Below are 23592 nucleotides of genomic sequence, written 5' to 3'. Positions count from 1 at the left end.
CGGTAAGTTATGTAAAGTGATAAATTTACAAGACGGCTACGGTGACATGATTATTACACCCTACGTACGCGTACCGTAAGGAAAGAGAATTGTTATCGTTCTTACGATCGGTAATAAGAAAAAGAAAAAGAGAGAGAGAGATTCATTGAACGTATGTCGGTGAGAGAGGGCCGAGCAAAGGATAATCGAGGATCCCCTTAAATGGATTTGAGCGAGTATCGACGATAATGTATATGGAGTAACTAATTATTAGTAGTCGACTTGGCCGTTTAATTGCCCCGAACCTCTCGGTGACCTTTGAATTTAATTGTATCTACATATTATATATATATATGTGTGTACGCATATATATAGGTATACCTATCTACATGCAGCGTTTCTCGCCGACAAGAAATCGTTTAACGAAGTCAGCTACACCTGTACGAGACTCGTCGATGACGAATATTAAAAAGCAAGATATCTCGATGGCTCTAAAACGATATCGACGAAGAAACATAACTTTAACGAAAGTAATTACGTCGCGATAAAAAGAAGACGTTACTTGTTCGAAAGGCCGATTACCATGGAGGTCACTCCGCTGAAAATATCTTAATTCGAGAAGAAAATAAGGCAAAGGAAATTATATGGACGTATCAATCGATGCGAAAATAATGTTATAAGAGGAAAGAAAATAAAAATGAATCGCAAATGATATCTATCGTATAGGAAGGTGAAAGAAAGAGCGGAAACTCGAAAAAGATTATTCGACACGGTGAGCTGCCTCGAAATTTTTCCGCTTCGACGTGCCAAGCATCGAACGACTATCGTCTCTCTCTCTCTCTCTCTCTCTCTTTCCGTTTTTTCCTCTTTCTCTCTTCCTTTTTCTTTTTTCCTTTTTCTTCCCTCCTTCCTTTCGTCTTTTCCTACAACAAAACCATCGCTAAACACGAGGGCGTGTGCAGTACGGTCGTGTATCGAATTTCGATTCCGTTGGTCGATTGCGTATACGCTCGACCACTCCAACTCTACCGGGGTTCAAATTTCTCGAGGACCTCTCGTTATTTACTGTCATCCGACTCGGTTACGCCTTCTTCGACCGGTCTCGCTCGCTCTCTCACTCACTCTCCCTTTCTCGTCCTTGAGCAAAATCGGCAGAACTAAGGCGAAGGAGGAAAGGAAGAAACCTAAGGTCCCTCGAAAATTCTGTCGAAAGCTTTTCCCTCGACGTTCGGCCCGATGTTAAATTAAATCAGATTGGATTCGAAGAAAGCAATTGGACGGGTAAGGTCTCGAGAATCCTCCAAAGCAAACGGAGGAATGCAAAGAGCCATCCTCCGTTCTTCCTTTATATTATTGCTCTCTTCTATCCTCGCGTTTGTGTCGGTGACACGATTGTACTATACGTTTGATGCGAAGATACGCAACCAAGGACCTTGCTCGTCTTAACGTCGAGGCAAAGGATGCGGGTGTATCGAATTCAAAGGAGTACGCTATCCGGAGTACGGAGTACGAATACTCTGAAAAGATCGAATCTCGTCGAACCGACGTCCCTATTAATCATTTCTTCCTCGATGAGAAATATTTCCTAGATATAGAAAATATTTCTTTGTCCGTCGTTGATTTAATCGTTTCGAAGAGTTCTTTTCCAAGGCTCTATATAACGCGATGTACGAGTTACTGGATGTACGAGTAGGAGGACTCGTTCGTTCTCCTCCCCGTCTCTTCGAAGTCGATCGGAGATAAACGACGCATTGTCTCGGATGTTCGACCGACGACTACCAGGAGAGAATCGTCGTCGTGGCTGTCGTTGCCGCCTTGCTGCCGTTGCTGCCGTTGCTCTCGAGGTATATGCAGATACGCTCTCACGTCGATGTATACCGAGGCCATTATGCTCGCTCCAAAGGCCCTCCACTCGCTTGAATTTACGAACGTTTCTCTCTCTCTCTCTCTCTCTCTGCATATACATATACATGCTTGCGTGCGCGCCTCTCTCTCTCTCTCTCTCTCTCTCTCTCTCTCTCCGCGTCGCTTTGTACGCACGAGCTTCGTTATTATTCGAAGCGAGAAAGCATTGTCACGAAGAGAAACGTAAAGTTTACGATCGTTATCGAGCATCCTCTCTTGATTCTCCCTCCCTCTCCTTCTCCGTCTCCGTCTCCGTCTCCGCGTCGCGTCATTTCGAAAAAGAAAATATCGTTTCCTTCCTTCGGAATTCGCAAAACAATCTCGAGACTCCGATCGTCCTATAAGCTCCGAAAAAGAACAACATCTCCAAAGAGAAAAGTTGATTTTCCGTAGGAGATAGATAAATCTTTTAGGTAGCACGTCTTTCGAATGATCCCTTAAAGAGAAAACGTCAAGGTTAAGAGGCAAAGGTGCCATCGTCAAAATTTGTTGTCGTGGCTGTCACGAAACGCAAAGCGTTCTACCACCGAAGGGAAGTCGGCTCGTCGCGAGGAAGAGACTTTTTCCGGTCCCTTTTGCTTTGGCTTCGTGTACGAGTTTACAGGGTGGAGCGTGTAAACGGAGGAGGAAAGAAAAAGACGAAGGGCGGATGCCTTCCAGCAGGGCGCGTAAATCTGATTACGGCGCGAGCAGGAGTCGCGTCATAAATTCTCGATGAAAGTCGACGTTAGAGAAAACGTCGGGCTTCGTGTGGCAGCCCTCTTAAAAAAAGCGAACGTCGAGCGTTTAGGTGTCACCACCCTCATCGAAGCCACTGGCGAGTTCGTAGAATTTATTTATTCGCTTAACGCGCCTTTTATGAACCCTTCGGTGCGGGTGTCGGCTCGCACGTTCCTTCTCGGCGCGTTCGTGTGCGTGTGTTACGGGCTGGAACGAAGAGGGGAAGAAGGAGACAAAAAGACGAGGGATGAGAGAGGGAAAAACGTAAATTAGTGGACTTACACGCTCGGCAGCCCCCATTAAGCTAACGTAGCGAAGTATTATTAAGTCACCGCCCGTCGCCGATAGTTACGGACGACCTCCTGCGCTCGTGGATAATAATAATAGCTCTGTGTGGGCCCAGGACTACGTCGTCGACGATGACGGCGAGGACGACGACGACGACGACGACGACGTAGGCTGGGATAATAATAACACAATAGCCCGTCACAATGGATAACCGGCTAATAAATGGGGGAAAAGGCATACAGGCACGATCGTCCGATGGAGCCGAGCGTCGAGATATAGCGCCGTGCGTGCCCTCGTGTTTCTCGGAGAAACCTACCGAGATATATCCGCATCGAGAACAGCACGGAAAATTCAGAAAATCGCGCATCCAAGAAATCCATGTCTTAACTCGCTCGTGCGGAGAAGTCGAGTAGAGGAAAACGAGGAGAAATCGTCGTCGAGGTTGAAACTTTAGCCGCGACAATATTTCCACGTTGTCGAGCCGAACCAGTTCTCGTGAGAAGCCAAGGGGAGGAGGAGGAGGAGGAGAACGTATCTTGCGAAAATTCAATCGTCGCGCTTCGTAAAATCGTCTGCACTTTGATATTTGCGCGAACGTTCGCAAATTTTCCAACGACTTCCGCTCGATTTCGAAAGAGAAATATCTCCAAGAATCTCTAGTGAGCCGAATTGAATGATACCTTGTGTCGTAGAAGAAAAGAAAGAAAGGAATGGAGAAAGAAAGAAAGAAAGAAAGAAAAAACGAAAACAAACAAAATCGGTGTATTCGCTTTAGGACTACGCCGTGTATATCGTCGATAACGAACAATTCGACGATACGGTCGAGCGGTTCGACGTCGATGTCACTATTCATAACGTCGAACGCATCGAGACGGAAAGCAGCGGGCTCGGTATCGATAGAAATTAGCCGAATTAGTATAATGCGGCTCGATCGCTCATCATTTTCTCCTCCACCGTATTACGCAACGCGCGAACCTGTCGGTGTTTATCTTTACCGATCTGGAAGCACGATCGACATCGTAAACGGTAGCATATAGGCGACATATACATGCAAACGACGACGTCGATCGCCGGATGAATTTTTAATTATGCATGCGCGTCCGCTCCTCTCCGCGTAGCTATGCATTATTATTATAGCTCTCTTCCTCTCTCTCTCTCTCTCTCTCTCTCTCCGCCTCTCCGCGGATCTCTTTCGCTCGTTGGTTATATGGGCATTTAATGGTAGAGCGCCGATCGATAAACGATCGTCGTCGTGCTCGTATTCGAGATTTCCGTGTCGCAACATGGGATGCTCGGTTAGTACCACGCTACACCGTCGACAGAGCAAATGAGTAATTATTCGGCACGCATGCCCGATCTCGTTAATCGTAGCATCGGGCAATGCCTTACGGCTTAGTCGCCGTACGGCTTGTGGCTTATGGCTTAACAGCCTGCCTTCTCGTATACCGCCTGACGCCGGACCCGTCTATCCGTCTCTCTTTCTCTCTCGCTCGGTCCCTCGCTCACCGATTTTCTTACTCGCTCCTCCGTCAGGTATCTCCTCTCCGTCCGTCGTGTCGGGATCGGATCGTGAAAAGCGGATTACGCTCTTCGAGAGCACATTCTTTCGAGACGAGGGCTTCCTCGAGAGTCGAGAGATAAGGCTGCTCTCGACAAAGGGACTCCGTCCGCTTCGATAACCGAGAATACCTATCTCTTTATAAGGCTCTAACGAACCGATTTGTTTCGAAGAAGAGATAATATCCAATCTCGATCGTCTCATCGATTCCCTCGCTAATTGCATTTCTTTGTTGTCTCTCTTAAAGCGTACGTACTTACGTATCTCGGCGTAGATTGAAAAAGGGAACGATACGGATTTCTCTATCTCGTTCGCGTCGGACAAATATTTTTTTAGTGGAATTTTTATGTATAGATTACCATAGACAGCCGAGCATATAATTTCGAATTCCTTTCTTCGAACACATTTATTATATTTTAAAATAGAAATCAAAGAGCACCGATAGGATATCTGAGAATCCTTGAAAGAACCACCTGCGTAATCGCTTTTAATCTTTCGATACACCTGTCCTTTGAAGAAATACCGAGCGAGCGAGCGAGAGAGAGAGGCGTAAGCGAGACTACTACGTAGAGCTAAGTCGCGCGCGCGTTCGTCGAGCGACGAGGATGCCACGATGCGGGCGTTTATGCGGGTACGCGCGATCGCACGAGGTAGTGCAACACGTGGCGTTGCCACCGCAACTGCGTCTAATTAGCCGCTCGGCTGCGCGCGGAATTGAATTTCAATCGTCGTAATTCGCTGATTCGCTTCGTGCGTGCGAGCACGAAAGCGTGGAGAACGTAGAAGGATCGTGAACGAGAAGAAAGTGGCAGACGAAACGAATCCGTTTCAAGATCGCGCGCGCGCGCTAGAGAGAGAGAGAGAGAGAGAGAGAGAACAGCGACGACTAATTAAACCTCTCGAAGATTTTCTCTCTCGTTGGTCCCATCGAAGACGGGATTCATTTCGAAACGTTTCTCCAAATGGTAATAGCAGCTTCGAAAACACGCTCGATGCTCATCTTCGGTGTCTGGGTTGCGACGTCGTGCAAACTACCGTACGAAACACAGTGATTCCCTGGTTGACTGGTGAATGAGGAAGAGGACAGAGCTTGGAGAGTGAGGGCTGTGTTTTCGACAAGACCGGCTCTCTCCGTCGATGGATTTATTTAAGGGCGTGTATTCAGCAGGAGATACAATAGCGAAACGACTTTGCGGAGGGTGAAATCGCTCTCTCTCTCTCTCTCTCTCTCTCTCTCTCTCGCTCGAAGGCTTACGGACGACATCTGCGGCCAGTTTCGACCCCCCGGCGTGACGAAACGTCGAACGGCAAATGGGCCGGCGAGGGTAGCGCGGGTTTCGAGGGCAGAAGGGCTCTTTAAGGACGCTAACTGACCGAAGGGTGTGTCGTTGCTGGCACAACGTCGCTTCTGAACTTCCGAAAGGACGAACTAGGGAGAATCGAGAGGCAGCTACGTGGTAAATCGTCCGTTAAAAATCTCTCACACGATTTCGCTAGCGTTCTTCGCTGCTTTTCCTCCTCTTCCACGCTTTCTCCCTTTCTTTCGGCCGATTTTCTCTCTCTTTCTCTCTCTCTCTCTCCTTGTAAATCCGTGACGAAATCGGTTCGACCCCACGACGTTCCGCGTCTCGAATCGAACTCTTGACTTCCATCTCCCATCAATCGTCGTGTAAAAAACGATTGGAGAGACGGTATGAAATTTTGCAAATTTCCGAAAAGAAAACAGAGGAGAGATTCGCGTGCAGATGTTAACGTAGTAGGAAAGTTTTCGTTTATTCGTTTGCGACGACTGGCACGGTGTACGAGCGCGCGCGCTTTATCGCGCGACAAAGTTTCCACGCGAGCCATGCACTCCCGTAGAGACGGAACGTCGTGCTCTCGAGCTTTCCTACCTCTCGTACATATGCACGTACATAGATACTACGAGTACTCTTCGCCGTTGTAACGATGCTAGTGGCGGTGATGACGATGCCGGTGTAACTTTACAAACGTGCATTACGCGTCTCCTCCGACTGCATGGTAAATGCGTTGTCGCGCGCACCGAGAACACTATAACACTATATTCGAGCACGCGTTACCCGCCGTGAGTACACGTGTACGACGTGCACCGTGGTACGCGATAGTAGGATGTGGGCCAATGGCGTGGGGCATAAGGGTGACGTTATTTGATTATCTTCGACGTCGACGATTCGCCCTTCTATTTGCGCGACAAAGCTAATGATAATTTATGATCGGTGAGTAGCGCGCGTCCGCGAGAGAGAACGAAAGAGAGAAGCAAAGTAATTAGAGGGTCTCGATGGCTCTTTTAAACATCGATAACGAGCGTTCGTAAAGCATGCCCTGGGGATTTCTCGAGCAGCCGAAGGCCCCGTGCGCTAACAAAGATTTATCTTGTACGCTCCGTCGAACGCAAAAGGATACCGATCTCTCCGTTCGTCGCGATTCATAGAAGCGAATATCAGCACTGCGAAAGTTTGTGTTAAGCACCGACACAATAGAGAACACTAGACGAAAACGGTAGGGTTCTCCTCGCGCGAAAGGATCCACTCGATGCGAGTGCTACTTCGTTGAGCGTTCGTCGACGGTACCTTTGTAAAGCTATAACTCGAGTTAATCGTGTCGTTCGAAAAGAGAGAGAGAGAGAGGGAAAGAGAAAGAGAAAACAAAAGGGAAAAGAGAAGGAGAGAGAACGAGAGCAAAAGCGGGAACGCGATCGATTCTCGCGAGTCTCTTTCGTTATCGCCCACGAAACGTGGCGAACGAGCAAACGAACGGCGGAGAAAGTCGATTCTTTCGCGATTATCGCGCTCTCGAGCTTAATTTCTCGAGATAATTATTATTACGGCATGTAAATAATTTCATAACGAGCAGAGAAGAAGCTGCACGAGCCTTCTCAAATTTTCGCAGCTCTCGCGGTAATTAACGAAATACAAATTGCGAGGAACGCGTTCCCACGCCGGTGAGCTTCGTAAAACGAGTAACGCTCTCCCTGTCCAGGCTCATTAATTAATCCAGCTTCATGAATAAAAAGAAAGAAAAAAAAGAAGGAAAAAAAGAAAATGAACAAAAAAAGGGAGAGAAAAGAAAATAAAGAAGGGAAAGAAAAGGAACGCGAGACGGGACGAGACAAAGACCCGTGGAAGATATGTGGGAGCGAGAGAGGGAGAGGATGAAAGATCGTAGAGGGTCTTCCTCGAGTTACCTGCTGCTGCTGCTGCTGCTGCTGCTGCTGCCGCCGTTGCTCGAGCCGGATCCATAAATACACTTGGCCGTGTTAATTCCGTGTGCCGAGCACGAGACCGAGCAAGGGGCCGGAGCAGGCGGCCGAGCAAGCGGCCGAGCAAGCGGCCGAGCCACTACCGGTATTAACCGAGTCCAACGACACGCGGTTACACCGCGAAAAGGGAGATAATTTCGAGCTTGGCCCGTCCTACCTCGAGCCAATTTGTCTCCGCCCGTTGGATAAAACGTCGACGTACCCGGCTGTTATTTGTAATTTGGATAACGGTACTCCGCGTTTTGTGCCAGAACCGCGGAAGACATTTGTCAACGTGCTCGCGCGCGCGAAACTCTTTTGCCAAAAACCCTTTTTTCCTATTTCGCCGAACGCTTTTACATAACGTTCGTCGCCTCGTCGTTTTAATATCGTTTCTCATCTTTTCCCTTTTACTATTCTTCTTTTTCTCTTTTCTCTTTTCTTTTTTCTTTTTTCTTTTTTCCTTTTCTTTCTTTCTTTTTTTTCGTCAAATATGATTCCTCTTTCCTTCTTTCCTTCCCGTAGCAAATATCGTTCGATCACGAGAACGAGCACAGAGATCCATCGAACTTAATTGCTAACATCGTTCGACCGGGAAAGCCTTCGTTTATCCATTAAGCATCGAGTTCGGTTCTACTCCACCGACAGTCAGCAGACATTAGCCAAATGTTCTTCCCTCGATCGACCACCGTGTCGGGGAGCGACCCCGAGTCGACCCTTCGAGCCTCGTCTAGAAATTCGATCCTTTGGGATAATGTTGGGTCTTCATCGAGCTTCAGAGCGGTAGAGAGAAAGAGAGAGGTGGACGGAGAAATGGAAACGGAGCGAGATGTCGAGAAAGAGACCGAACGGGATTCCTCGAATCTCGGATTATGGTGTACGAAAACACGTTGTACGCAGCGTGTCGCGTTAATGGTTATGGCATGGGCGTGATGTTTACCACTTACCGCTCGTTAAGATTTTTATATATATATGTGTGTGTGTGTGTATGTATGCATGTATACATACGTACATAAATATATATACATATACATATACACACATATATCGCGATCGATCCGACGAAGGCCGACTCTTTGCGATCGGATCGCGCTATAAAACGAGTCGAGTTTTCTCGGAACAGCCTTTTGCTCGCAGATCGTAACTACTTTTCAGGTACGGATTACAGCAGGATATCCGGCTGGTCCTAAAGTCAGTAGGTATCTTTTCAAGTTCAGTTCGGTCTATTTTCTCTTTCTCTCCGTCCGTTTTTCTCTCGGTGGTATACATTAATGAGGCTCGAAGACGGTCGATCGCGTCCTCTTGGCAAAGGCTGACAGTCTCGGCGTTGCCGAGTAGGAGTCGAGCCTCTTACGAGATCTCCTCTCGTGCGGTTGGATAAAGTGGCCGTTGGTCGAGAGCGAGAGCGAGAGCGAGAGAGAGAGACGGCGCGGTTGGCCGGTGCACTCAACCAATTATAATTAATTACGTCGGCCCCTTCGTATATAGACCGCCATTTTCAAGGAGGAAATTCTCTCGTACGATGACACTAATAGAGAGCCCACCTGAGGCGCTTCCTTCGAAAGGTATTCCCGGATATAACGACTTCTTTTTCCGAACGTGGAGCTTCCATCGAGATTAACGATACGCGCGAGAGAAAGAGACGAACCCATCCACCTAGATACTACCTATCCTTCGCTTCTTTCTTCTATCTTACGGATTATTAAGAGTACCGATTCGAGATAAGGATCGATCGTGTAAGCGATAATACCTACGCATCGGCCGAGTTTGGCGAGATAACGAGCTCGAATCCGACGGCTCTTCTTCTTGCGCAAAGCGAGATTTCGAACGGGTCCGGTGTCACGTTTTTCTTCGCCCTCCTTGTACGCTTCTTCCATCCTCTAGGTGGAATCGAACGCTTCGCGCTGTACGATCTAGCGGCTTTTCGTAATTCGCAAGATCCGTGCTGATCGGGCAAGGTCGCCGCAGGTTGAGAACATCGGCGCGGTTAGCCGCGACGACCGCAGCGACTGGTTCTGCCGCCTGTCGGCGTCTCGCTCGCCATCGCTTTTCGCGGTATCGTCTCCTCTCTCTCGCTCTCGCTCGCGTGCTCCTCGTCTACGCGGCACTTTCCTTCCTCTTCTCTCTCTCTCTCTCTCGCGCGCACTCTGGCCAGAGTTCGGTGAGTACCGAGCCGTGCCGAGCCGCGCCGAGCCGCGCCGAGGACACGTATCCACCGAGCGAACACGGCGAACACGCAAACCGGCTGCGGCAGGCGGCAGGCAAGGCGGCTCCGCATAAACCGCAGCCGACCAAGCGCGACCGACAGCTTCGCCAACACTCCACGGCACTGCCTTATATTCCTTCTTCGTCGAGTGGAAAGGAGATAAAGAGCCGCGCCCGAGGAAAGAGAGCAAGAGAGAAAGCAAAATGCGCTCACGGTTCTCGCGATAAACAAAACCCACCGTCACCGCGGCACGTCACGTATTTATTTCATTAAGGGTAGGTCCCGCGCCATCGCCTCCGCCATGCACCAACCGACGAATATATGACTCCGAGAATCAGGGGGAAAGAGAGAGAGAGAGAGAATGAGAAAGAACTCTCGTGCATATATAAGCACGCACATATACACGTACCATCCCGCGTTCCGCGAAGCATGACAATGGGGTTTTCTAATCCTTCTTTGGATTAAGGGTCGAAAGCAGGGCTCGGTGTACGGCAGAGCGAGAGAGCTTCAGGTAATGGGATCGACGTTTCGTTATGTTACTTTTCCATTCTCATCCTCGGCCTCTCTATCTTCCGACCGGCGAAGCACCACCACCACCGTCGTCGTCGTCGTCGCCGCCACCGCCGCCACCGCCGCCGCCGCCACCGCCACCGCTGGCACTACCACCGCATCACCATCACCCCGAACAGCCTTTGCTGTTTCGGTTCGTAGGGTCCATCCCACAGAGTCCTCTTCCACCTCCTCCACTTCCACCTTCTCCTCCTCCTCCTCCTCCTCCTCCTCCTCTTCCTCTTTCTCCTCCTCTTCATCCTTCACCAACACCACCTTCTCCACCTCCTCCCTCGATCGTGTTTTTCCTCGTGTAGCCCCCTATTTTTCATGTTTCGCTGCGGCTTCGCGTAGCACCTTCATTCCGTATAGCTACGGCCATAGAGCGCGCAAGGGCGAGAGAGAGAGAGAGAGAGAGAGAAAGAGAGAGATAGAGAAAGAGAAAGAGCGAAAGAGAGACAGAGCGGAGGAGTCCGCGCGGAGCAAACGCGTGGACGTCGATCGAAAAAGTCACGACGAGGATTGGACGAGGACGAGCGCTCATTCGAGTCTTTGCGCCGGTAGCGTCGATCGGTGGGGCGTTCGACGGTACGATTGGCCAAGGCTCGCACGGCGGCGCAGCGATTGGTCGAGGCGCCGTACCTCGATCCGCGCGGACGGCTTCCCTTACGAGGCTGCCGGACGATAGCGGCAATCAAGTAGGAAACTGCTTGGGACTGTGTGCTGCGCGATATTCACATAGGGGCATCCCCTTACCACACACGCGAGCAACCCGGTGCTCACCACTCGCGCATGTACGTTCGCGACCGTGATGAGGGAGCGAGAGTGAGATACGTGCGTCTCTACATATATTCTATCCAGGGGGAGAGCGAGAGAGAGGGAGAAGAGAGAAAGCATGCTTTCTCTCTCTTGCCCTTTCTTCCTTCCTATCCCTACCCCCTGCTACTCACTCTCTCTCTCTGTCTCTCTCTACTCTCGCTCTCGCACTTTATGCAGCCACGGTATGTAGGGGTTGGGAAAACGGGTGGAGGCGCCATATTTGTGGTGGTATGGGAAGTGAGGGAAATCACGAGTACCGAGAGAGAGAATGACGCGGGGAAGGAGAGGGAAAGAGCGAGTTTATGCGGACATCCGTGTCAGCCCGGTGACGGCCATTTTGCGAAAAACTTTCGATTTGTTTGCACGCGTCGGTCGAAGCGGGGAGACGAACGACGGCTAATACTCGCGCGTATGTACGGCACGCCGCGATTTCGTCGATCCATCCACCTATCTATCTATCGCTTCGACGATCATCCCGTCTCCTACTCGATATGTACTTGCTTACTTACTTACTTACCTGCGCTCGGAATCGTCCTAAGAAAGGTACGATGTCTAGATCGTTTCGGCTTTCTTCGATCCATCCACGATCGATACCCGAACTCGGAATTATCCGATAGAATCGAGACGTCGACCGTTGGATACTCTCGTTAATAGTTCGAAGGAAAAATTAAGGGGCGTAATCGACGAACGTTGCGGGTTACTTCAGTCGAGTCGGCCGCTATTTTTAAATCTCCTCTCCGACGTATCTTTTCGCCTAATGCAAAGAAAATTGGGACGTCTCGAACGAACATGTAGCGAAATGGATACGCAGAGAGAGAGAGAGAGAGGGAGGGAGGGGTGGGGAGAGCAACTTTGACGAAATATTCACGGACCTTCCTCTTATCGGCGATGAGCCACGCACGAAGTCGTGACTAATTTCGATCGTTTGTAGAACCCTCCGACGACGACGACGACGACCGTATATACATAGGTAGTCGCGCAACTTCTCCTTCGTATATTCGCTCGGAACGCGACGAGAAGCATAAAGTCGTAAAACGACACGCGAGTTCGAGCGTGTTAACGCGACGCGTCTCAGATACACGACGGATAGAGAAAAAAATAACAATAGAAAATAGAAGGCGTTTCTTCTTCCTTTTGATAAGAGAGTCGAACGCCTCGTCATCGATTCGATCTCCGTGCTATCGAAAAATGAAAACGTCGAGTTCGATCGCGTTAACTCGGTAGAGAGCATTAAAATCGACTTGGCTGAGGAACATCCAACCGTCGGAAAGCGCGAAAGGGCATGCACGCGCCACCGTGTACGTGTAAACGAAGAGAGCGAGAGAGAGGGGGAGGGAGAAGCAAAGTACTACCGAGGGAGGGGGCCCATCAGAAAGGGGAGAGCATCGCAGCGACGTTTTAACGAGCCGTGATTTTCGTGCTCGCCTTTTCGAGGCCCTTACGTAACGCGACTTAATTGTGAAGGAGCTATCGCGCCGGTTAATACGAGCCTCGAGGACGAAGAAAGAGAGAGAGAGAGAGAGAGAGAGCGTCGAGAAGGAGACGGAGACGAAGCAGAAGGAGAAGAACGACTACGACGACGATGACGACGAAGACGAAGAGGAGAAAGACGGGAAAGACTACGACGACTACGACGACGACGACGACGACGACGACGTTCGAGGAGCTGCTTGGTGGGTCTAAGTGCGGTGAAGCGAGGCAGCGTTGCTGCCGAAAGAAAGAACGAGCGATACGCAAGAGAGAAAGAGAGAAACGGAACGGTGGTGCGAGCGAGAAGAGTCCCGGAGATGGGCGAAAGAGAGAGAAGGAGAACGAGCAAGAGTCTCGTCGAGTGGGGAGAGTCGCCGCGCGGCTACGAGGAGGGGATACGATCCCCACCACTCCGTCGTCCATCAGTCGCGCCGAGCACGTCGTCGGAAGAGGTTGTTTCGCTTCGCGCGTCCTCGGAAGTCTACGACGCTTCGAGAATCGCGCGTTCTTCGCTCGCCTTTCGACGCCGAGTCAAGTCGGCCGATTCGAAGCGTCCAGTTTGAAACGCGAGTGAGTGCACGGTTGCTCGACAAGTGTGCAGTGCGTAGGCAAAAGCGCCGTGCCAGTGAGAGCACGGTTGTGAGTTTTGTTTCGCTCGGTGTGGAACCGTGACGAAGAGTAACGGAATCGTATCGTCGAGCGTTGCGGGACAGGAGAGATATCGAGAGAAGGGATTATCCAGGAAATTTCCGAGTGCGCCTCGTCGGGTCGTTGTCGCGCGGCGAGAGAATCTCGCTGCCGTTTCGAAAAAGCGTCTTCTCGTTCGGCGTCTTTCCGCGTCCGTTTCTCGCGGTTCCTCTCGTCTCGGTGGTCGTCGCAGCTCTCTGCTTTACCGACCGACGTCGACGGAAGTGGGAAAAGGACGCGACGCTTCTAGCCGGCTACGGCGTCGTGGCATCGCCGCCGCCGCCGCCGCCGCCGCCGCCTTGTTTTCTCTCCCTCCTCCTCCTCCTCCTCCTCCTCCACGTCGCTGTTATCTTTGTTGTCGTCGGCGTCGTCGCCGGCGTCGCGATCTCGACGCGAGTCGGATCGATGAGAAAGGAAGAAGGTGTCGAGGACCGACGTCTAGCGCGCCGATGGATCCTCCTCGTCGAAAAGAGAACAGCGTGATCGTCGTTCGGACGGACGCCTGGATCGTCCACGAGAATCTTTCTGCGAAGGCACGCCGTTCCAGTCGTTCCGATCGTTCCGCCTCGACGGAATAGCCCGCGCGATTTTCCGCCGTTCGAATTCGGCGCTACTATTTTGTTTCTTTTTTTACTTTCTACGCGTCCCTCGAAACGCCGTTAGTTATCCTTTCGCGCTTCGGTGCGTTGCCATGACGCGACCTTGACGTGCCCGAATTCTTTGGATATTTTTTTCGTGGGAAGGGAGACGACCGAGCCAGGACAAGGAACGTTATTATGTATCCCAGTGCTGGAATCAACGCGGCTGCGGTGGCCGCTGCTGCCGCGAGGCATCCGGTGAGTACCGAACGATTTTTTCCGTTTCTTTTCATTCTTTTCTTTTTTTCTTTTTTTCTTTTTTTTCATCTTTTTCTCTCCCTCCTCACCTCCCCTTTCCATAGACTCGTACCATTAGCGTCGAAGTTATTCCACTGTAAGTATAGCCGCGAAGTCGACGGACGAAAGGAACGTTCTCTCTTTCCCTCTCTCTCTCTCTCTCTCTACCTGCTTCTCAGTTACAGTTTTCTACCTGCGCGCTCTGTGCTCGCCGTCGCTTCGGTTCCGGCCCTCCTTTCGTAGAAACGACCAACTTTTCCCATTTCGAGCTTTCCTTAGAAAATATTTTCTACGTACCTTCCTTTACCCATTTATCCTCTTATTCCATACGCTTTACGTACGATATACCTGCGTACCTATATTTCTTTCGTAATAGGAGTTTCTAATTGTACTACGAACCGAGTTACTTCGTAATCCCGCTCTCCCGTTTACTTATCGCGCGTTCGTCGGCTCGTTACGTCTCGCAGCTGTCGTCGACCCGTACTTTTACAACCCCCCGTGAAAATTTCCTTTCTTCGAATTCTACGACTTTCTTCTACCTGAGGAAAATACGAATATGTATATGTGTATATATACTTTGGGACGTCGTAAAATGTCCAACTATTACGATCCACGCACGAGATTAGTCGATGATCGTCGAAAAACCTCTCGCTTGCCCTTCTTCTTCCTTTCCTTGTTTTTCCTCGCTCGCGTTGCTTTCTTTATTGTTTTTCTTCCCTCCCCTCTCCCTTTCCCCCGACGCACAACTTTTATTAATTATTTCCGCGCGTGTGACCGTTATCGAAGGCGCGACAACTCTTTTAAAGGCCGCCTAGTTGTAACGCCATTTTTAATCGAGAAACACGCGTGACTCTAGCGAGTAGCACCTATCGAGAGTTACAAAAGATCGTTGCGTATCGACTGCGTGCTCCCACGCGAAGCAAACATCACGCCTTCGATATCTTTTTTATTTTCGTCTTTTTTCTCTCCTCGTTCCCTCCCTCCCTCCCTCCCTCCCTCTTCCTTCTCTTTCGCTCGAATATCGTAGAGCCGGTTCGAATTCCTCTCGCATGTGCGTTTCTCTTTACCGTAGCCTGCATATTTATCGAGCGACTCTCGAGATGATTTATATTCGTGATTTACATTGTTGTTAAGCTCGTTAACCTTGTCTCTCTCTCTCTCTCCAAGTACACATATTTGTACATACGTCTATCATATCGGATAAATTATATTTGTGATACAAACGAGAGAGAGCGAAGAGGAAAAGAAAGAGAAGAATAAATTGTGTATAAAATATAATTTATGCGAGGTGGAAGAAGAAGGTCGTCGACGGAAGCAGCACGTTCCGTCGGACGGTTTAATTAAAATCGACGTTGAATCGCGCCTCTTTATTATTACTATTTTTTTTCCTTTTTCTTCTCTTCCCGACTCGTAAAGGATATTTTTCCATAGGGGTCGCAGGTACCCTTCGCATTATAGCCGTTGTTATTAGGTTTGAGCGATTTGTTCATCGTAACTCGATCCAATCGAGGGGGACGGACTTGCTTGGTTTCGCGCGCACACGTACGCGCTCTTACACACGGATAACCCTGCTCTTTCTCTCGATCCCTCTCTCTCTCTCTCTCTCTCTCTCTCTCTCTCTCTTCGTCGCACATACGTACGCTGGCGATTCTGGTCACGTTCAGTGACGTAGGCAGTGGGCCGCGTTACACCGATGCCTCGACCGTCCATATTCTATCGAGTTACCCTTCAAAGAATTCTTTTTAACGTACCAAATGGTTGCTCGTTCGTGACGCGACCCTCTTCTTTCTTTCTTCTTTCTTCTCTCTTCTTTCCCTTGTTCCCATTTTTTTCGTACGCGTTTAAAAAAAAAAATTTCAAAGTATAGCAGAGTCTAGTTTCGTCTTTACGACGTACGCGTATCCGGATATTAATTAATTTCGTCGTAGAAATCCATGTACGTTGTTTTAATCTCGTTTGCATTTGGCTTCCTCGGGCGGTCGATTATCGAGAGAGATTCCGAGAGATCGGGCTGTAAAACGATGGAGAAAAGACGACGTCGCACGTGTTCGTCACGAGCGAGCGAGTTAACTCGACGCGCATCGTACGTACGTACGTACGTACGTACGCATGTAGGAACGACTAGCATAAACGGCTCGCGTAAGCGACACGTGCTCGTGTCGACCCGGACGCACGTGTGCGGCTCTTTCCCGCCTCCGCCGTACCATTTCGAGATATCGAGATGCGTGGGCGACTCGAGAATTCTCTTCTCTCCTCTCGCCAACGTTTCGGAGGAAGCTGCGTTACGTGTTTCTAAATTCGCCGATCGTCGTTCGAATTTATATTTATATTTTCAAACGATGTGCTCCTTGTTTTCTCCCTCTCTCTCTCTTTCTCTCTATTTTTTTCTCGCGTCATTTACAACGCGCGTTCGTATCGCTTCGAAAAATTAACAAACAACGTTCCTCGCGTATTGCGTTAGCGCGCGTTGGCGATCGTTCCCTCTTTACGCGACGATTTCATAATATTTCTATGAATAGGGAACGACGCGTAAAAGTGGTCGACGTCGTTTCTTCGTCGTCGTCGCCCTACCTGGTACCACCGCGACGTAGCTTCTATTGTGAAGCGCGCGCGAAGGAACGACGACTGTGAGACGTTTCCCGTTCTTTTAATAGAATCATTGAAAGAGGACTTGCGGTGTTTTGACGAAGACGATATTATAGATCCAATTTCAACTACGGCAAATTTTTGGCAAGCGTTCGCGCGGCACGTTATTTGTATCGCGAGTAACTCGACGGACGAGCACCTTTGGCATCGGAGATTTGTTTTTGTCTGTGCCAAAAATACTGCAACTTTGCGCGGACTACTCCGCGTTCGCAGGACGTTCTCGTAAATCGCAGGAAGATCGGAAAGATGGATGAATTATACGTATCTTTCTTGACTCGACATTTTCGAGGATACTTTGCGAAGAAGGAAAGAAAGAATGAAAGAAAAACGTAGACTTTTAACGAGCCAAATCGAAGACGATCTTTGCGACCGCGCCAACGTAGACGAGATCGTTGGAGAGTCATTTTTCAAGCAGTCGTTTCCATTTAGGGAAGGTGCGCAGCCCTACTTAAGAGAAACGTCGCGCAATCGTTTTCAAAGAAGCTTGAACCGGCTCGATAAAAGGGGAAGAAGCGTGGAACGAGAGTATAGATCTCTCCACCCTCCCCACTCCTCTCTCTCCGCCGGCTGTCCTTTCGCTTTCCAAGCTCGAGGAGAGATCGCTCGTTTACGCGGATTTTCAACGAAGTACTTCTTTTACGAAAAGAAACGTGGGAGAAAAAGAAAGAGAGAAAAAGGGATGGGGGGGGGGAGAGGAGAAGGAAGTGCGCGTATCCTATTTCGATCGAATCACCGTAGGATATTTACTTTTGCTCTTAAAACGACAAACAAAGGTTGATCGATTGGCACGAGACGTCGCGCGGAGAAATTGTGGATATGTCCCTCGTGTAAGTCCGTCGACTTAATAACGATAATCGTGGTTCGCGAGAGCGAAGAAATAAAAAAAAAAAGGGAGCAAAGTCGGTCATTACTATGTATTATAATGGTGTTGTCGGGTAAGAGGGAAACTCCGATGGAATAATGAAAGCTTCATCTGGCCCCGTCCCTAATAACAGGCGTTACACCGGATGCGGCACGGCGATATTGTAGCACGTGGAGAGATAGACAGGCGCAGGCAGACGAGCACGAGCAGGCAGGCGCACGGGATATAGGGACGAGACGAAGGAAGGGTCTTCGTGAAAGGGTCCTCGTACCTTCTCCTGTCCCTTCGTGTCCTGTCCCTCAGCGCCAACGACGGAGAAAGCAACGTGAGAGAAACGTCCTTATATCGGTCCGCATATCGACTGCTATCCCTGCCAAATTTTATTTTTCGGTATCTCCGTTACGAAGGTACAACGATCCGCGCGTAATTCGATCGTCCATCGATTATTCTTCTTCTTTGTAGAGCGAGTTCAAATGAAAATAAATGAATGCACGAGTAAATAAAATGAAATGAAAATAAAAATAAAAGAGAAGAAACACAGGCGAGTAATATACGCGAATATCGAATAGGAAAAATACACGTTGCATTAGGTGGACATTACATTCCGTAAATTCGCGCGCACGTTCGCGCGCAGCAGCGGAGCCCGGCTTTCGGCAAATATTGATACCTTTAATCGGCTTGTTTGCGCCGACGCGTCGCTCAAATGCACACGGTGTGTGCAGCTGAAAAAACTCGATGTGCTCGACAGACTGGAAGGTGTACGAGAATGTACGAGAGAGAGAGAGAGAGAGTGCGGGGAGGGGGGAGAAAGAAAATGCGATCGAAAAGAGAGAAGAAGAATCGGCCATCTTGCGTCCCTTATCGTTCGTTCGTTCGCTCGCTCGCTCGCTCGCTCGCTCGTCTGCGCGGAAATTCGACGAAAATTCCTGCCGATAAAGCGGCCCGTTTGAGACGCGGCCGAGCGTGCCAGACGGCCCGTTATTACCGGAATCGACGATGCGTGACTTCCGTTTCGGAAATTTTCCGATTTCTAAACAGAATCGGACGAATTATCCGAGAGAAACGTTATTCCTGCTGATTATTCTTCATTCTTATCGTACCTGTGCGATACGAAGGCCGTTTAACGAAGCATTCGAACGAGAATTCGAAATTGCCATCGATTTGTTCGACTCAAATTGTGCAAATATATATATATTCCTTTTTATTTAGTAGGATGTGTCTTTTGAAATCTCATTTGTCATTTTAATTTATCGTCCGTACTACTAATGATACTCGAGTAAACCATCAACGCGGAAGGATCGCGAACGTATTTTAGAGAAGGAGGAGATAATGTCGGGTGACGTGGGCGGTGAGATCGAGGGCGCGCGAGCGTGCACGACGCAGAAATATGGAATCACGGGTGATATCTTGAGCGTCACGTCGTCCATTACGCCGATGCGGCCGGTAAATTTCACGCATTATACTCCCATTATACGTTTCCTGGGGCAGGAAAGGAGCGTGGAGAGGGTCCGAGGGAGGGAGGAACGCGATATATAGACTCGCAAAGCGTTACGATCCTACCCCTTCTTCGTTTTACTCTCGCCTCGACCGTAATTACACGTTACATGCCGCTTCGTCGACGTAGCGAATGAATATAGGGAGCCAGAAAACCTATGCGCGTTGCGCGTGTGTACGTGTTGATGTGTGTAAGCAGATAGATGGAGATAGATAGATTGACAGAGAGAGAGAGAGAGAGAGAGAGAGAGAGAGAAAGGCTCCACTCGCACGATCGTGTTTTAATTTCTATTTTACTCGGCTTCCTCGAGCCGCGCAACTCCGTCACTTTCTCTCTTCGCGTACTCATTATATGCGCTTTACAAAGCTTCGTTCGATATTATCGACACGGTGAGAGCGTATCGCGCTTGGACGACGGGCCGTCCTGCAAAACAGTTTAACTCTTTTCGTTTCGCTACGCGTCATCTTTAATGGGATTCGACGACTTTACGTTTCTGTTTTTTTTTTCTTTTTTTCTTTTGCGAAATCTTTCCTTCTCTTTTATTTTTGTATTTTTTCTTTTTAACGCAGCTGCACAGAGTTATTATTCCATGAGTTTCCTTGTGTACGTGTATCTATGTTGGGTATTCTCTAATCGCGTAAGAGAAACCCTATATATAATACATATATACCTATATATCGAGCACTCGCTAACTGCTTACCCTTAATTGCCGCGCGCTTTACAGTAATCATGTTAATATCCGATAGCTATTAAGTAGGGTCGCTAGAAAACCAATAACGGCTGGTAAAGGGGACTTGGATGGTAATACCGTATCGTCGAGCTACTCAATTTACCAAAGCGTTATAGGCATAACGAATAAATCGATCCTCCAAAGCTTCGTCGACTTATTTTATTATTTGACAAATTTATCGCACGAAATACGACGATTACGACGTTATTTCTTCTTCTTCTTCTTTTCCTTTTCCCCTTTTTTCCTTTCTTTTTTTCTTTTTCCTTTTCCTTTTTTTTTGATCAACCGATAAAACCATCCGATTCAAGCACCGCAAGTTTCTATAGTTCGGGAAAAAGGTCCAACGAAATTGCTTCTTCATCGTCGAAACTCACTTATCGCCGGTCGTGCATTATTAAACGTGGTCTTTCGACCAAGAGAATCGTCTGATATCGATGATAATGGAGTAGTAGTAAGGTCGTTTTCTCGGACGGAAGACGGAAGAGATCGTAAAAGTTTAGTCGCTGTATGCACGATAAAAATTTGGAGGACACGCGGAAGAGTCAATCTCTCTCTCTCCCTATACATATATATATATGTATGTATGTATGTATGTATGTATGTATGTATCCATGTTTATCTTTATTTTTGTCATAAAAGCGTGTACGTAAATGCGTACGTACATATTAGGTATATACGGCATCGACGAGAGCACGACGTTAAAGAAGATAAGCCGATCGTTTCGTCTTACGTAACCTAGTCGTCTCGTTTCTTCTATCTATTTCTCTCTTCCTTTCAATAAGACGCCCCGAGATAATTGCTTAATCGAAGAACAAAGTCTATGCTCGAAAGGAGATCCGTTTAATGAGCTCGATCGGTATTCAGAGACATTTAACTAACGAAAGCGTTGGGATTCTTTGAAAGAGGATTTTCTTTTAATGAAATTGCACCTTAATGACATTGCAAATTGATCGCTTTATTCGCGTTGGTATACATCTCGAGATATATTATAATGGATCGTGCAAACGAATGATTATTATCGTTGGAACGTTTTAGCGTTTTCCTCGATAATGGACAGCTGATTCGAAGGGGAGCGTAACTGCTGATTCGAGGGTGTCGATGAAAGGCAGAGAAGAAATACGGCGTGTCGACGATATTTGGTTGCAGGTGCTCGAGAATCGCATAATCCGAAGGGTAGCTAAACGAAACGAAACTAAACTAAACGAAACGAAACGGACGAACGAACGAACGGATCGACGAACGGCTGCAACTGTAAATCCCCCTATCTTGCCAAAATAATCCCTCGGCCGGCACAACAATGGCCAGAAACGAGCCCTCGAGCTCGAAGCGTATTACTTGGGTCCTCGGGGTGCCGTAAATTGGTTCACTAGGAGAGAGAGAAAGCAAAGGAAAAGGGCTCCCGAGTAGAGTACCTTACCCACGTTCTTTCTCTCCCTCGTTGTTGTTATCCCTTTTGGCCACCCTTCTGTTTTATCTCCTCTTCGGATGGACGAAGAAGAAAGGAGACGTAGTCGCTACTCGTGTTTCCTTCGAACCGCAAAAATCCAAAATCGCGTATATAACGTATCAGCTCGTTTCTCTTGCTCCTTCTTTCGCTACCCACGTACTCGCGTCGTGATTTTTCGTCTCGAACGTCTCGATTCGAGATACGACGCCCGATAAACGCTCTTCTTTAGCTCTTGACCCTTCTTTTACGCGTCGAACCAACGCGAACGATCTCGAAATAGTTTGGCGAATCGTCTCGACGAGAGATCGATAGCTAAATATTCTCGGGACGATAAATTTTTATCCGTTCGTCGTCCGTACGGAAGACCTCTTGTCGGACGATTTGAAGAAATACGTGGTTGTGCGCGTCTACATTCACATTTATATTCCACGCGTGCTTTATTTGCCCCTCTTATATTCGTCGCTGCTTTACCCCATGCAACGATCGCGGTCGCTCCAAGTTTCAAGTATTTATCTTTCGACCACGCTTGGCTATAGATAGTCGAACGAGCAGGGGAAGGAGAAGGAGGGGAGGAGGAGGAGGAGGAGGAGAAAGAAGAAGAAGAAGAAGACGATACTTTCTATTCCAGGCAACGCAACATCGAAGAGGTCTATCTACACGCTCGAAGCATAATCCATTGTGCCGGCTCGATTGTATTTACGTCTGCATACGTTTCGACTAGAATGGAAGATTCTCCTTTCTCCCTCCCTCCGCCTCTCTTCCGTTCTCTTGCACACACCCGTTTTCGTTGAAATAACTCTCGAATTACCTCGCATTCCATCGACTGACATCGCTTATCTCCTCCTCGAGCTTCTCCTTTCGCTCGCACAACTTGGACGATCTTGTTCCTCTCGTCGTTGTTATCCCCCCATCTTCTCTTCGTCCTTCTCCATCACCTACCACGAGACCGTGGTTAAATCCGTCGCTTTTCCGAAGCGCCCACGGCAAAGGCAACTTGCGGCCACTCTCGTGGTTCTTTTTGCGGTTGGACTACCTCTCTTCGAGAGGTCCATCCACTCCCGCGATTTCTATCAGGGTAAAAGGGACTCGTTCCTCTTACCCTCGATCGACCAACGCGATTTCTCTCTCTCTCTCTCTACCTCCCTATTGGATTCGATTACATTACGCTCGCTCCTCTTTGCCCGAGGCTCGTTAAAACGAAAAAACTCTCGAATTCGACGAGCATAAAAGTCGTAGTCAAATCGGTAAGATCGAGCTGGATCGATTTTCGATCGATTTAACGCTACGGGCGAAAGAAAACATAGAGAAAGAAAACGTCAGAGGGAGAGAAGAGTGGAAAGGACTTTGAATTTGTCCCAACAAGAAGTTGACTCCGCAAGAAGTCGATACCGCAGAAAAAAGGACATGATTCTCCTTGGAAATAGGAGGTAGAACCACGTCGACGATTTTCACGGCTCGTTAGTCTCGCCTTTATAAAATCGAAGCTCGTAAAAGGGAAGAAGGGCGCGTCCAAGGAGGCCCGTTGCACTCGATGGAATGCGCGAGAGTGTACATAAGTATTTCGTGCACGTTCCTTTCGAATAATGCCAGCCACTCGACGAGGAGGATACGCCCGTATGCGTGCGCATGTACACGTACGTAGGTACATACACGAATGGCGATAAATACGCCTAACCGCTCTGTAAACCTCGCCCGTGGAGATCGCTGCGGAAAGAGAGAGAGGGAGAGAAAAAAAGAAATGGAAAAAAAAGAAAGTCCGTAGAAGTCTCTTCGAGTCCAGTCTCTGACTGCCGTTGCCGTTGCTGCTGCTGTTGGTTCTGCTCGTGTAGGAGAATGGCACTAATTGGCATTAGGCTTGGCAGTTTGTCGTGTATCTCCTCTTGCTTCCTCTCTCTCTCTCTCTCTCTCCTTTCGTTTCCACGACTCCTCTTCCGTGACTACGTACGGTATCCTATCCCCACCCTTTCTTCTCCCAGCATGTTCTTTATCTCCCTTCGTGCCGTAAAAGCGCCTCGAGGCAGGACCCACGATCGGTGGACGATGGTATTACTTATCGTCGTTGGCAGAAGGGCGCAGAGAGAAAGAGAGAGGAAGAGAAGA

At 48.7% G+C, this 23592-nt stretch overlaps 1 protein-coding gene across 6 annotated transcripts in view; it reads left to right on the top strand.

The window, feature by feature from the left end:
- The first annotated feature begins 12652 nt into the window (after nucleotides 1–12652).
- The window catches only part of LOC127071932 (protein groucho-like), an 83079-nt gene continuing 72139 nt past the window's right edge, over nucleotides 12653–23592 (top strand). For 2 of the 6 annotated variants that reach the window (XM_051011804.1, XM_051011764.1), the window contains exon 1: nucleotides 12656–14273. In XM_051011804.1, the coding sequence (XP_050867761.1) occupies nucleotides 14214–14273 (60 nt within the window). In that variant the 5' untranslated portion in view covers nucleotides 12656–14213. Of the gene's footprint in view, nucleotides 14274–23592 lie in introns of all 6 variants that reach the window. The other 4 variants (XM_051011794.1, XM_051011774.1, XM_051011813.1 and 1 more) reach the window with 4 other exon arrangements.

The sequence above is a fragment of the Vespula vulgaris genome, chromosome 1 (assembly GCF_905475345.1).
Source record: "Vespula vulgaris chromosome 1, iyVesVulg1.1, whole genome shotgun sequence".
In the NCBI taxonomy this organism is placed as follows: Eukaryota; Metazoa; Arthropoda; class Insecta; order Hymenoptera; family Vespidae; genus Vespula; species Vespula vulgaris.
This window is presented reverse-complemented; position numbering and strand designations above follow the sequence as displayed.